Raw genomic sequence first — 16,426 nt, 5'->3', positions numbered from 1 at the left:
GTGATTCAGATTGTCCTCATATGCGTATGGCTAAACAGCAGCCAGACAATCAAACACTCCAAAGAAGGAGTGAACGAACAAAACCAATCAAAATAATAAGTTAATATACATATGTGTATGTGAACATACACCTTTGTACACTTTACTAAAACAACCTAATACAAAATACTTAATTAAGTATACAGAGTTATTAAAAACAAAATTTGTGATATTTTTTTACTTCTACATTATTTAGTTAGAATCAGAAATCTAACTAGAGGCAGCAGCGGTCAACTGTATCTAACTATAATATTTGTAGATTACATAGCGCCCATTATTGTTTTAGTTTCTGGGGTACCTCTTTGGTAAGTTAGCTCTCAATTTAAAAACACATATGTATGGCCCAAATATATGGGACTCTCATTGTTTAGAGTTAGGACCACCCTATTAGCAAAAGCGCCGTGGAGAGGCGGGTGGCTTTAACATACATTTGCAAATGTGTGCAACTAAGACTTTTGCATTATTATCTACAGTAGAAATGGCAGATCTGTTGCTGGCTATAGCAGTGTGCTGGGGGATCTCTCTGTGTGTTTGTTCCTTTCAGGATAACCCCACCCTTTCAAGCACCTTCTATAGCCTATAAATTGATTAAGCAACTTCCACTTCTTCATTTGTTCAAGTATTTTAAATAACAATCTTTATTGCACACAAATAAACATAAAATCCACTACTAAATAAATATATAGACAAAACAAATCCTAATTAGTATAAAAGCAACATGATTTAAATGCAGACGTACATTAAAACAGACAGAGGACATTTCCAAAGACATGTCAAGGGCCAGTGCCAAGAAATACAGACAATGCAGGTGCCGGGGCAACATTTTTCAAATATGTTTTTTTTTTGCAATAAATCATTTAATTTTTTATCACATTTTTCTGCTTCCTTGAACACAATTTGGAAGGTGTTCTTCAAATGAGATTATTCATAAACAGTGTGATTGAAGTGTGAGCTTTGAAGTGACCATTATGTATACATCTACCTAACCCTGCTGTTCTGTTTGTATCTACTATACAGATGTACTGTTCCAGTCAATGTGACCCATATCATTAAATTATGCTTTTCGTTATTATTAAATCAATGGGCTATTCTCTAAACGTTTATTGGGTTAAATGAAGATATTATTTTCTCAAGAAAGTGAAACAAAATTAAAAACATAGTTTTGGAAAAATTGTTTAATATAGGTATTTAGTCATTTGTACAATTTGGGCAGTAATATGTAACATGGGATTTACAAATATTTTTGTTGCACTTGTAAAATGTAATGTTTGTTTTATTATAATTTTTTGATGGACAAAGTTTGCATCTGGCACCTTTGACAGCTTCAGCTCTCACTGTAGAAGTTCCTAGTTGAGGATCATGAATAGTTGAATGCATATTCTTCACAATTTTACATTACTGTTCTGCCTGTGATATATTAACTTGAGGAAATATTGGGCTTGATAAGTGCCTTGCCAAGCTGTGCCAAAAATTTTCTACACTTGGTAAGGTTCTTAAATTTCCAGTTTGGGTTTATGAAAGTCCACATGACAAAGCCATAGTATTCAGTTACATCAATGATAATATGAAATATTATTATTGGCCACCGATTCGTTTTCATTCATAAGTTGATCTAACGTATCCATTATGCCTTTTATTATGTTATAGTCCAAAATTATGTTTGGCTTCTTGTATATCATGAATTCCCTTGTCATTATGTAAGGTGCTCAAAAGAATGACATTGTTATATTTTTTTGGAACATAATTCACTATCATCGTCTTTTCAGTGGAATAAAAAGATGAACAATACACCTGCTTATTTGTGATTTGCCAAGGTAGTTCTAATTTTTTTTTTATAGTGCTAAATAGGGTTATGTTGTTTGTTTGAGCAGAAATTGTGCAGTTTGCCAGGTGAAAAATTTATGGCATGTAACATTGTGCCTCTTAGTTCACTTGTAAGGTCTGCCACAACTCTCATCCCTTGGTATTTTTCCGGTCTTGCTCCTGATTCTTTTCCTGTATAAACTTGCGACTTCAGAACATATGATGTTTCAAGATCACACAAAGTCCAGATATTCACACCATATTTCACTGCCTTGCAAGGAATGTATTCTTTGAAAGGGCAGCGTCCTCAAAATCCAACTAATTGTTCATCTATGGTTACATTTTAAAATTGGTTATGTAATTTAGAAGAAATTTTACCAATTTTTCCCATATTTCTCTTACATTATCAAGTTTGCCTTTGCGCCATTCATGACAGTTAGAATTGTCATCAAAATTTACTACTCAGAAAATTTTACAGAAGGTGTCAAGTGACATGGTCGCTCTGAAAATATTGCAGCCAGTTTCAGTATTCCTAGGCTTTTCATTGATTTACCATAAGATTTATATATTCTAGCCATTAATAGTCCAGTGTAAGATCAAAATGTAACACTGTCCAAAATGTTGCAACTTATCGGTATAAACCCAGTGTCCTTCAATATTTGTGTATTTTCTTATATGGCTTTTGATTAAACAAAATATGACACTGAATGCACTTTCAATATCATTTATTCATGCTATTGCATAACTTGTTAGACCAGGAGTATTTATGATAACATTGGCTTCAATGGGGCATATTCAATTGTTAGTTTTCGGTGCCGCGGAAAAACTAGTACAGTTAATACGGTAATATGCAGCCAATTTTCTATATTCGCTATATATGTGATGTTTTTAATATATTTTTATTTAATAAATTGCATACTATATCCGCAGTTCACATTTTTTTATAGTTATTTGAGCAGCAGTGCACATTTTCTTTCATTTTTCTATAAGAAGAGAAATGTTTTTTTTATTTAATTTAATGAATTAGTGTAGTACAATTGTCACATTCCAGTGGCTAGACCATTTTGTTCAATTGTAATAGGCAAAATTGTAAACACATGATTTTTTTCCTTAGGTGATTATATCTAAATGTTTCAATCACTTTCAGTAGCTTCTTTTTTTTTCTTGGGCTTAACCATTTTTCATTTTTTTTTAATACAGTCCACTAGATCCTAGATCCCTCAAACAAATGTCTACATTCTTTTAGTGCCAATGAAATAGCCAACTGTTCTCTGTCACCCACCAAGTAGTTTTGGTCTGCATGGGTTAACTGTTTTGAAAAATAAGCATATGGAAGGAAAAGTTTTTTAACACCATGTTTTTATGACTAGATGTCTCGCATAGATGAACTGGAGGCATCTAGGTCTAAGAAAATAGCTTGAGCTCCTGCTTGAACTAAAACAGGTGATTCCGGAAATGCTGTCTTTTGTCTACAACAAGCTTCCTGAGCTGCATTAGTCCACTGAAAAGAAAATCCTTTTTTGAGTTTAATGAGAGTTTGAATGATTCTTGAAAAGTTGTTAATGAAAATGCAATAATAATTAGAGAGCCGCAAGAATCACAGGACAGCCTTAACTTTCTTAGGAACAGGTCAATTCTCAATAACCTGTGTATTTACAGGATCCATTTCAATATCTTCTTTAGTAACAACATGTCCCAAGAACTCAAACATTTCTACAGCTTTGTATATAAATTGTGTGTCCTTAGATGTCCTTGAACAGCCCAAACGTGGCAATGAATCTCAAACAACGTTTGAGAGAAAATGTTTTCTAAATAAATGACTGTGTTCTGATCCAGCACATCATGAAATACATCATTCACAAAATGTTGGTAGGTAGCTGAAGCAATGGAGTGTTCAGAGTGCATGACTAAGTATTCAAACTGTCCATAACGAATATGAAAGTTTGTTTTCCATTCTGAATTAAATTATATGCCCCCAAAGATTGAGTGTGGTAAACATTTCTGTAGTTCTCAATCTTTCAAACATCTCAGAGGATATTTATTTTGAGTAGTAATATCATTGTTCACACAAGCCATAAACCACCATATTTCTATTCTTTAAAGTTAATAAGAGGCCAAAGATGGGTTGATGGATGGATGAATACTTTCTTCAAAATTTTCCTCAATGTATTCTTTCAAAAGCTCTGGCTTTGATAATGAATAAATTCACCAAATGGATTCTCAACTGATTAAGGACCAAGCAAAACTGATATTTTTACCTGCTATGTTTCAATCTGCATTGTCCATCCATTGGTGGAACTCCACCACATTCTCCAGAACAGATCAGACACCCTGACACAACTGGACAAAGAGATTCACCAACCAAAAACATTCCCAAATGCTTGTTAAAAGGATGTGAAGGAAGTCAATAGTGAATCCTGTCTTTTTAATGAAGGAGTAGCGCATGCCAATGTATTACATTTTAGCAAGGTTAAAATCATGCCCCCCCTTCAGCAGTTCCATGTTATAAGTTAGACCCCTGATGGCTGATGTTACCTGATGTCCCATAATAATATAGCACAATCATACACTAAACAATATATAGTAAGTGTACAATAAATACCAACCTGGGAGTAAATGTATTAAGGTCTGATTTCTGCAAATCACAAATATTCTGCAACTTTGCAGACAAAATTTAAAACGGCAATGTGTTTAAAGGTAAAAACTTGCATTAAACCCCTGGTCTGAATTTTTGAGTTAGTCTGTATAGGTGACAACTTTACATCCAGACCGTCTGCACCATAATCTTCTAGGATGGCAAAAATGTTGACACTTTCTGGAAAGGGGCAGCGCTGCAGCTTTCAGCATATTATTATTATTAATTTCTATATATAGGGCGCCACTAGGTGTCCGTAGCGCCGTACAGGGACAAAAAAAATGACAATACAAGGTGAGACAGCACAGAACAGTAAACAATAAGCACAGTAACTCAGTGAGCTCAAAGCACAGCTAGGGGTGGGAGGGAGGGGAGAGGGAAAGGACCGCATACGATGGAGCCCAAGAGGGAGGGCACAGATGACAGGGAAGCATAGTTCCTAGAAAACTCCAGGACAGACTACAACCTGAGGTCCAGTATTCAGACAGCAGTCATAATATTCCAATAGTACTTATAATAGCAATTTCCATGTAACCTCAATGGTTTTAGAACAAAATAGATTGACAAGGTGATTTGTTCTGAAGCAGCAGTAATAGTTCCAGGCACGAGTGTAAACAAATGCAGAATCATCAATAACACTACAGTGCCACAGCAGCAACGGCACAAGTTGGAGACGATAGTCCACCTTCCCTCTTCCACCTCTTCCCTCATCACTTTTCCTCCATATAGTTATATATAGTTATATATAGTTATGATTCTATAATATTTATGATGCTATATTTTCTTCTACCATATTTATTATAATATGATATGATACAAATATTTATTTCATTATGATTGATAATATTGAATATGTAACTACTCTTTTTATATCATTGAAAATTTATAAAACCTTTTGGAAATACTCAAAAATCTGTCAAAGCACCTTTGTGTTGACTAGATCTCATTGACACAGTGATGGGGCTTCACAACAAATGGGAGCCAGCAGGATCTAGCTAGCATGGCCCATAACATTCTGGTAGACTACGTCATCAGTATAAAGGTAACAAGTCCACTTTTCTTAGTCCAGTGGGAAAAGTTGGGGCAGGAAATTAGGGTTTTTAACACTGCAAGGACCCTGGTGGCAATAGGTTAGACTAGACTGGCTCAGAAGCTCCGAAGCTCCTAACCATTCTAGAAGCCAGGCAACAATTCCATCAATTCAACATATCATGTATTAAAATTACCATAGTGCTTTTTCATTAACATGACAGGTGACATTACTAATGTACACAATGACAGCATGTCAAAACTTTACAAACTCTAAAATAATCTCCTAAACTTAAGATCCTGGGCTGGCTTTAATGTCATAAAGACCCACAATGTGAGATCCTAACTTATCACTGTAGCTAGACCCTGGATTGGATGAATGCAGGGCTTGTATCTTTTAGTAGAGGGGTGATTATCATCCTCCCCTCACTACAAAACATACCCAGACCCTTTTCTGAAAAACTAAGAAGATCTTCCTCTTCAACCTGGTACCATTGGCGACCATTGTAATCAGCTTGGACACCCAAGATGCTACTTCCAGTAAGATGCCCTGCTCATTACACTGTAACAAGGTTTTTCCATAATAACCAACCACTGCACTAGTTAGTCAGAGTTTTAGTCTCAACATCTGCTGAGTTCATTAATGGAGAATGAGGGCTTCAGGACATATTGACAGTAACACAATCTATTTTGCTATAGGAGGAAGCCTGAAGTAGGTTATTTGGTGCAGAAGCAATGAGGAAGCTGTTTTCACTATTTAACAATTTAATGTGTCTTTAGTGGGGGATTCATTTTCCTGAGATGAGTCACCAGCTATCACCACGATGTCTGTGTGAGCTCAATTCTGAGCACTACTACCTTTATGAGATGGAACAATATGCAATGTTACTTTGTCACAAAGTGCCTTCCGGAATCAGTCCATGGTACATCATTCCCCTGTATGTGGTTATTAAATAACATAGCAAGGTTGAAAAGTTGTGAAATTTACACAGAAATCAGGACATTTTTTTTGTTTTAAATGCTAGCATCACTTACTAGCAATACCACCCTAGGATGGATCTCTGATTACTAATTCTTAATACAATGTCACAAACAATCTCTCTTAATAGATATGTAAACTTGTTTGTCAACTATATTGCACTGGATTTTGTAATCATGGCTCATAGGAATAGAGCCAACCTTTTCTTTGCATACCTTGGCCATACAATTCCATCAGTTACTGATTGAAGGATTATTAAACAGTGTTCAGCCCTCAACACATTTTCCTTTATAAACCTCCAATCTCTCAGAGGCAGCTCATACCTTGGTGGAATCATGAGGTGCAGAGCTGTGTGTCTCTTACTGCTGTCCTGTCTCACTGGGTCCTTTGCACAACCACCGTAAGTATAGTAATACCTACATCAATACTATATATTTTACTTGCCAAGTTGCGAATGCTGTACTTCCACAATGTATTTTCCATACATGTCCAAATAACTGATGCCCACTATAGAAGGCACTGTACAACTAACTTACTAACATATCCAATTTACAGTCACACTGCCACTAAAAGCTTGACCCCAGCTCATTGGTGTGACCGCTAATGTCAACAAAATCGTCAGGAAAGTCTTGTGACTGTGCTTATAAATAATTAGCCGGGCAGTACGATAAGATATGGGCATTGTCTGTTGAAACATGTATTGAAAAAAGCAAGCAAGGCAAACTATCTGGTGCATTTGCATCTGTGTGTGTCAGTCTGCTGAATCTTGTAAGTCTTTGTAAGAAGAAATTCCTCCTTCCACTTAGAGGAAGAACCTTTATCTTTAATCATCCATCCCCTTCTATATATAGCAATCAGGTTCCATTAAAATTCCTACCATTATCTTAAATAAAACAGCAGAATATCAACACAAATCCCACTGTAGGAAAACTTTAAACTTCAAGATGTCCCATATCCCTATTATTGCTTTTTAATGGACAGTCGGAGGACCGCTCATGTAGGCTGTAACTTGATTTCATGGCTGTTTTGTTGTTTTGTTTATGGCAATGTCCATGGTCTTAATAGATGGACCCCCTACCTTTATGATATATGCCATGAGCAATGTGTATATAAATAGGTTCTCTAGAGGTGGAGGACCACATTAAAGAGAATGGATACCCCTAGCATAAGTAAATTATTTATAGTGGTCAGTGGGGCTTATATCTGACAAAGAAGTAGTCACATGATTGAATATAATGCATTAATGTGAGCCTCAAAGTCAACCAAGTGTCACCCATTTCATCCATATTAACCAAGCTGCTGAAAAGCCTCCTGTGTGAATATTAGTCACATCCTTATTTACAATTGTATTATTCTGCTAATTAAAATTACATGCTAGCCATCATTTAACCTGATATTTTCCTATAACTTAATTAACATTATAGTACGTCACTTGGAGAAGTTAAGGTGACCCCTTTTGCCAATGTGCTAATTCATTTGTAAATAGCTTTTTAGCTGAATTAACAGTGATTACATTCTCATACAGCTCCTAATGCTGACAATTCTAACAATAGAGACGGACAAATCAGTTCATTTAATTTGTTTTGCAATCACATCACATTTCACAATACTGGGCCAACTATTCTATGTTCAGTGAATCAATTCATAAATGTGAATTAGGTGATGTGTTTGTCTGCTTATCATAACTTACTGTGAGATTATATAAGTGACATCAAGGGGTCCCGAGATTTCTATCTTATCTTCCTGTAAAAGTCTTGGCTTTTCAATTATCTCTGTGGTAGCAATGATCGGGCTCCAAACTATAATTGAACTATACATGAACAAAAGTGCAATTCCAGACATTCAAATGTAATGAAGGCTAAACTCATCAGTGTTTAGGACTAAAATATAAATTTAAATCATTTAAGTTGGTGGTATGAAATTTTAAGTGACATCTGTTACTGTTTTACTCTGACTTCGGTATCCTGGTGCATTGTTTACCCAGTGTTTGCTTTGTTCAGTTATTGGTGTTATCGTTTTTAGTCTCTCTGGTGCTGCCCCCCTAAACTTGCCCTGCTGTTGCTCTAAAGTTCCTCATGCTGTTCAATTTAGGGGCATCTGAGTGCCAATGGGGAAAGGTGGCTGCTATAGGCCAAAGAACATGCTGAGACAAATAACATGTTTACCTCTAGCAATGTTTTGGGTGCTACGTATTATCTTTACCTATTGTTTTATTTTTCCTGCTTTAGCCTTGTCCTTTATCCTTTGTTGTATCAATGTCATGTTTATATTTGCATCAGCTACTGTTATTAACCTCTGTATGGGTAACTGCTCATTTTGGTTTAAACCCTATGGTCTATGACTACTAACTCCAGACACCTGGTCCTGGGTTTTAAAACTATTCTGTTGCCTTCACCTATACCCTTGTTTTCTATGTTTGCCATTGTCCAAGTCTCCTAAACTATCCATCCTTGTCCATTTCTGTTAGTTCCTGACCTTTGATTATGTTCTACCTCTGTTCATGATCAGCTGTCTCCTACTGATTGTTACATATTGTTTAAATCATATGAATGTTTGGGGGTAGTAGTCCTTTTCTGAATTACTCAACAAATAAAGAGAATCACAGTGCTTAAGTCTGAAATTCTCAAAAGTGTCAATTCAGGATCCATTCATTAAATGATTCCATGGATGTACATGGAGCAGACAAAGTGCTTAATATTTAAGGAAACCTGAGATTTATTATTTCTGTAATTAATAATGTTTTTAGGGTGTGTATGAGCTTATTGTCATATCCAATCAATTTTTCTTGGACTTCAACCAATGCAAATTTGTCTAACCTACTTGTATTCATTGTAAATGCAGTAATCTGAAGAAATGTTAACATTATGAACCATAAGCAACTGAATTACCTAAATTTTTTTGGTAAAAAAAATGTTATTTAGATACCTTAAATATAGGGTTATAAAAAAACAAAAATCAATATACATTGGTAAACATTTACTATTGTTTCTGGAATCAATATTAGTTTATCACATATATCTTCAGTGGGGGTCTCTGATTTAGATACATTCACATAATTACCAAATAATATCCTGTATAAGGAGGATAATAAGTCAGAGAGCAACATTTGAGTGTATGTGACTCTTGTATCCCAGTAAGTCATCCTATTTCTTGAAATATGTATAAGACTCACATAGGTTTCTTCTATGTGTAATTGAAATCCTTATTTCTCTCCATATAACAAAATAGAGGATATCTCAATAAGCAGTCTCATTTCAGAGATATATGATGAGAGTCACATAATTTATTATATTACTTATTAGGATGATTAAGATGATTAATTTTTTGTACTCTAATGGGCATATTCAATTGTTGGCGTTATAGCCAAAAATCTTGCGGCGCGTGCACTATTATCGTCATTACGGTAATAGTGCGCGTAAATACCGGTATTACGGTACTTTTCTCGCTGGATTTCAGCTCGCGGCTCAGGGAGCTGCGAGCTGAAATCCAGCTTACTTTTACCGTAATAGTTTTTCCGCGGCGGAAACCGCAGACAATTGAATATGCACCTATGACTATATATCTCTATCAAAACAGGGTAAATGCTGGGATAATTTCACATAAATTTTAAATTAGCTGATAATCAAAATATTTCCACATAAGTCTGGATTTTACTTAACTCATATAGAGTATAGAGTATGTTGATGGTAAGTATGAGCAGATACGGCTCAGAAGGAAAACAGTCCTTCAGAATAAAATATCTTAAGTGCACATAAAAAAGAAAAAAAAAAACAGTGCCTACTAAAAGTACAGACACATCCTTGTATATTGCCTTGACTTTAGCAGATTGTTTGTTTTCAAGGTTCCTCTGTAGTGTAGTGTACAATGTACTTAATGAGCAGAGCCACCAAGATTAATTTCAAAAACTACTATTTTACAAGCAGGTTTGATTCTTTTTATTTCTGTGGTCTGTGTATTATACCTGGACAGTTCACTGAAGGTAGTGTTCCCCTTTAGTGCATGAATTCAACTGTTTCTCTTTCCAGATGCACCCTGATTACGTCCAGCGTGCTACATGCAGATACGGAAGAAACCATCGTGTTAGATGGCCACAGCTCTGCATTTACTGCTGACTTTACAGTCATGGATTTTCCCCTGAAAAAATACTCTCTTGCTCAGGGCAAGATCTCTGTCAATAGCGGTAATCAATTCCTGGGAACCACCAGAATAAAGGTGAGGTATCAGTAAGAAATACCAAAGTTGTGTCCATATCATGTACCATTTGTAGGGAATTGAGGACTGCAATAAACAGTATGACCAAATAAGATAAAATTGCACATGCGATATTACTTTCTATGCATTACATGTGTAAGTGCGGCTACATGTTTCTCTCGCGCATTTCAAGGTGCCGTCTGTCTAAGATCTTTCAAAACGTTTGACACTCAGCTCTATAAGCATGTTTAAGATTGTAATGTCTAATGCCTTCTGTCTGTAATCAGCTCAAAATTCTATGTTATGTATCCAGGCCATGCTTGAAAATGAGAGGTGCTTGTCAGTATATTTCTTCTTCGTAAAATAAAAGTTAGGGGATATTACAGGAGATGTGTAGGACGTAAAGGAGAAAAAAGTAAAATCAATGGCCAACCTACTTCCACTTTATAACACCATTCACCAAACTAAAATAATACTCAGTTTTCATTTTTTATGTCTCTATGTGATGGTGTAGTACCAACAATAGTGCAGTTAATAAGAATATTGTACCCTACTGGAAATTCTCTGAGGATACTTGACCATACTAAAAGCTAATTGATGTACAGGGCATAGTTTACAGTAGTAGATGTAAATTACTCTGGTGAAGTAATGACTCAATAATGCAGCCCTGATACAGGGAGAGCTCTCGATTGGAGAAGTACATGGATCCAGAGAATGACCATAGGTTAGATGTGCAGGGTATTCAGGAGTTAACGAGGCAGCAGTGGTACAAACAATAGTTTTAGGTCTGGTACACAGTATCAAAGTCAAGTTAGAAGCGGTGGTCAGGGTCAAAGCTAGAGTCTGCTACACAATACTGGTAGCAATAGTCAAAACTAGTGTCCAGCAACATGTAAGGCAGAGGAAAAAGAAAAGTGCTAGATACTGGTGTGAGAACACAACAGAATGGCAACATGTTAACTGCATTGCCAGATATACATAGTGACTGATGCATGCCTGACACCAATTATGACTTTTCATTAGGGTTGAAAAAAACCTCTTCACAGTCTTCATTGTTCTGTCTGTTACTTTAACCAGTAGCACCAGCTTCCTCTGGCAATTGGAAACCACATCCTCTTCAACGTTAGTCACAAACTAGACACCAGACAAGAGAAAAATGTGATATCTGGTTGCAAGAATTTTATAATTTTAGAATTTTATAATATAATTTTGCCATTGAGTACATATACAATTCATATGCAATCTAATGTGAAGACAGAGAGATTGGTCTGATTAGTGCCGTGGTCTGTGACATTTATATTGAGGGTGAGCAGACATCACATTATATGTGTCACTTTTGTCATTACATTAGTCGAAGTGCACCTTAAGATAATCTTTCACACTAAAGTGCCACTAGAGTGTGCAAAATATCATCCATTGAAAAAATGGCATGAATCCTGTGGGTGAATTTATCTATCTGTGAGTTTGGAAAAATGGAGATGTTGGCTATAGCAACCAATCAGATTCTACCTGTCATTTTGTAGAATGTACTAAATTAATGATACCTAGAATCTGATTGGTTGTTATAGGCAACACCTCAACTTTTTCAACCGGCAGCTTGATAAATTTACCCCCTGACCTCATATGTAGTATCTACTTTCTGCATCTAATGCCAGATAGAAAACTAATAAGCGATATACATTGCAAATTATAGACAACTGCGCCATAGTTGGTAACTGGAATATAAATTTGAATCAAGTTTGGTGCAAACTATAGAAAATTGAGCCATATTTGGTGCATGCAATAAAGCTGGGTACAAACTATAGAAAGTAACTCCAGATTTCTGGAATGATTTTCCTAACAACTGAAAGTCCCGATAATCTAGTACATTCATGTGGACACCCCTACACAATTTACCTTTAGATCTGTGCTCTTTATCTCTTATAACCACTTGGTGAAAAGATTGTGACTGTACACACTCTGTAGATTTCTGCCTACGCTGTTGGTCATGAGTGCACACACATTTCCACATTTGTCCGATATCATTCCATCATTGAATGTGATTTTTAGGAAGTTTATACATCCAAATCAAACAATGCGATGTGGTTTGAAATGAAAAAACATGATCGTGGGAGCGTACACACTGTTGCAATATCTGACCAAATGTTTCTTTGTAGTATCATCTTCACGATAATAGCATGAATTTTCTGTAGTGTGTACAGAAAAGTGAGTCATATCTAGTTCCAACAATAATATACCGAACCATATCCGATGCCAACTGGAGAAATTGAGCCATATCTGTTGCCAACAATTATATGCTGATTTACATCTGGTGCCATCAAAAATATTTGAGCCATATCTGGTGTCAGCTGTAGAAACTGAACCATATCTGGTGTCAGCTGTAGAAACTGAACCATATCTGGTGTCAGCTGTAGAAACTGAACCATATCTGGTGTCAGCTGTAGAAACTGAACCATATCTGGTGTCAGCTGTAGAAACTGAACCATATCTGGTGTCAGCTGTAGAAACTGAACCATATCTGGTGCCAACAATTAGACTCTTCTATCTCCCACTTGCTCCTGCTGTTCCAATTTTCACTGACTGTTCTCTGTACACCAATCGCTATAAAAGTAGGTTAGACATTGGACAAGGGCTGGCTAGAAATATGTGGACCGCAAGGGCCCTCCAAGGTTTTCTAAAGAGGAGCTCCTTGGGCCCCCAAGGTTTTTAGTAAAGAACACCTTCCCTACACTTATCTTGCCCGCCAACCAACTGCCCGTCTCCACTCTGCTTCTCCCTTTCCCTCTGAACATAATTTAATATCGGAACTCGAAAATGCTGGCTTGCATGCATGGCATACTGGAGCTTCAAATGCCTTGTGCTGTTAGCAATCACACAGCAGGGAACTCAATAAGTTCCCCATTGACCATGCAAGCTGTAGTTTTCTGAGGAAAGAGGGAAGCAGGGCCCGGAGCAGCATTGTTGTCAGCTATATAGGTCCTTTTAGCTATAGGCTCATAGCATTCAGTGTATTTCTTTGGTAAGGGCCAGCAGTATGAAAAAGAAGCTCTATTATCCACAAATGAGTTAGTAGGGTGGTCCTACTTCTAAAGGAGCTCTCACTGAATTTCTGGGGCAAACATCTAGAGAGTTGGACAGCATGGGTCATGGCCTATGCACATATATCAGCCACCAACAAAATATTGGTCCTACAGATGTTAGGCAAAATGCTGTGTCACTAAATGATGAGGCCACATAGGCCACAGATAGCACTGCCAGGCACAGAAGTTAGCAAATTAAAGAAAGCATTTTTTGGGGGATTTAAATAGTCTAATCTTAAAATGGGTGATACCTACCTTAAAGTGATATACACCCTACAGAAAGCGTATGACTACACATACCTCACAAAGTATACAGATCTTTCTTGTAAGAATACAAAAAAGTTCAATGAAGACCAATATATATGATGTTCCATATACATTATTGTGTGCTGTCATAATGTTGTTTTGCTATGACCTCAGATTCCAGCTCAGGATTTACTGAAAGATCCAAAGAGGAAACAATATGTAACTATCTTCATAAAGTCGCCAACGTGTAACCTGAAGAAAAACATCCTCTTGTCATTTCACAGTGGATACATCTTCATACAGACTGATAAAACCATCTACACTCCGGGCTCCAGAGGTACTTACTACTTCTCCATACAGACACATACACATAAGCATTATGTGCAAACATTTCAAAATGCTACATAGGCACTAGCAAGAAATGTCCAATGAAATGTTGCCAGTTATAGAGGTAATCTGTAACAATTTTAAATGTTTCTGCTGGCCTGTGCTTTAAATGCACTATTTGATGTCTACTCATTATCAATAATTTTTTACAAACAGAGCCTAGATTGGACAAAATTCTACATAGGTCTTGTCTAAGGGCTGCAGAGACATCTCTTTGTTCTCTGCCTGTGATTTCTTTTTTGTATAGTTAATTGCTATTTACATTATTAATATGGTGGCAGGAACAATAAAAGTAATGGTGATTTGGAGGATTGGTGTTTGGTATACGGCAATGGAAACTTTGTGGTCAATCTCCATTTACCCAACTCTGCTCTGCACTCACTAAACTCACCTCCTTCCCAAAATATTATATATTATATATATATGACCATTTTAGTCAATGAGAAATAGGAATTAAACATTACTAGAAAGTGGCTAATTTCTAAACACACCCAACTAGGGAACAACTGGTGAAAAAAGACAACTTTACTTGCCCCACTGGAAGGATTGGTGCAGTCATTAAAAATGATATTATAAACCTTTTTCTAAAAATATATACACTATCATAAGTGACATATATGTGGTATCAGCTAGACTGAGAGATAATAACAAAGAAACCTGTTAATATGTATAGTAGGAGAGGGAATCAGACCCCTACCAGTCCTGTCGCTATTTCCAAAAATAGTTACATCAGCTAATACATGAATTGCTGTGATTTATCACCATCTATATTGATTTCGTCACGTCTGTATTTTGAACCCCACCAGTTCTCTTTCGGATTTTTCCTGTGAACTACAAGATGCAACCTGCAAAACAGACAGTGACGGTTCAAATCCAGGTGAGATTGATATTTATGTCCGGCAACCTCTCATTTCTCAGACTGTGTCATATGCTTTGGTATATGTAGGAGCAACCATTCAAGTATGTGGTCTACATACCCTATTCTGGGGTTATTGATATTTTTTGACTATATGATACTCAGCAAAGTTTTGAATCTTTGTATTTAAATTTTTTGTTCAATGCAAAACAATACAAAATTACATGTACAGATCAGGGGCAGAACAGAGCATTGCAAGGCCCATAGTAAAACTATTTTTGGGGGAAACATCGATACTGGTCCACCCTCTCGAGGCCGTGCTGCTGTGCTATTCTGGTGCCACTCATGCTCATAAGATACCCTGCTCTGCACTTCCTATCTGAGCCCCATAGCACTCCCTGCAGTGGGGGTGGCTCCCTATTAAATTTAGCAGAAAAATAAGCCCAAATGATAAAATACTTAATTTTAGTTGCTGGAACGGATACTGTACCTTTATGCGCTATGCATGACTCTAACCGGACAAATGGCTGGAGTAGCACATGGGGCAAATGCAGGTAACATTAATCAAATGGTTTTAGTATAAAGGAATAGTCCACTTTGACTTTTTCTTTTACTACAACTAAATATAATAGAACCAGTTCTGCACAAATAAGATATGCTCAACTCCAAATAGTGGGTAAGTTGTGTGCATGTGCAGTGTGATACATTTTATACAAGTGACATTTTTACATAGCATAAATGAACCTGTGGCCAAATCAGGCCCCAATCAGACTTCTTTCATGATACGTCCCATTTTGGTAATTAGATTTAATACTAGTAACAAGAGGCCTCTAGGCCATTGATTCAACTTAACTATGTTCCAGCCTATCTACCTGGTTGCTTTTTCCAGTCCTTATGCTCAGCACTGAAAGCAGGATAAAAAGTTATTGGCAGGAATGTTTGCAACAAGTCAATGGGGCATATTCAATTGTTTGAATATCCCGCCGCGTTAAAACAATTACCGTTATTACGGTAATAGTAAGCTGGATTTCAGCTCGCGGCTCAGGGAGCTGCGAGCTGAAATCCAGCGAGAAACTACCGTAATGAAGTTTTTACGCACATTATAATGGTAATAGTGCACGGAGCGCGAGATTTTCAGCGTTTTTGCCGAAAATTGAATATGCCCCCAAGACTTGGAGGTA

At 36.6% G+C, this 16,426-nt stretch overlaps 1 protein-coding gene across 2 annotated transcripts in view; it reads left to right on the top strand.

The window, feature by feature from the left end:
* Positions 1-6,813: 6,813 nt before the first annotated feature.
* LOC142151177 (venom factor-like) overlaps positions 6,814-16,426 on the top strand; it is a 141,384-nt gene continuing 131,771 nt past the window's right edge. For both annotated transcript variants that reach the window (XM_075206542.1, XM_075206543.1), the window contains exons 1-4: positions 6,814-6,885; positions 10,511-10,697; positions 14,177-14,339; positions 15,196-15,266. In XM_075206542.1, coding sequence (XP_075062643.1) covers positions 6,821-6,885; positions 10,511-10,697; positions 14,177-14,339; positions 15,196-15,266 — 486 coding nt within the window. In that variant the 5' untranslated portion in view covers positions 6,814-6,820. The remainder of the gene's footprint in view (positions 6,886-10,510; positions 10,698-14,176; positions 14,340-15,195; positions 15,267-16,426) is intronic.

Source organism: Mixophyes fleayi, chromosome 4, assembly GCF_038048845.1.
Source record: "Mixophyes fleayi isolate aMixFle1 chromosome 4, aMixFle1.hap1, whole genome shotgun sequence".
NCBI classification, from domain to species: Eukaryota; Metazoa; Chordata; class Amphibia; order Anura; family Limnodynastidae; genus Mixophyes; species Mixophyes fleayi.
The sequence above is the reverse complement of the archived record's forward strand: the minus strand, read 5'-3'. Positions and strand labels throughout refer to the sequence as shown.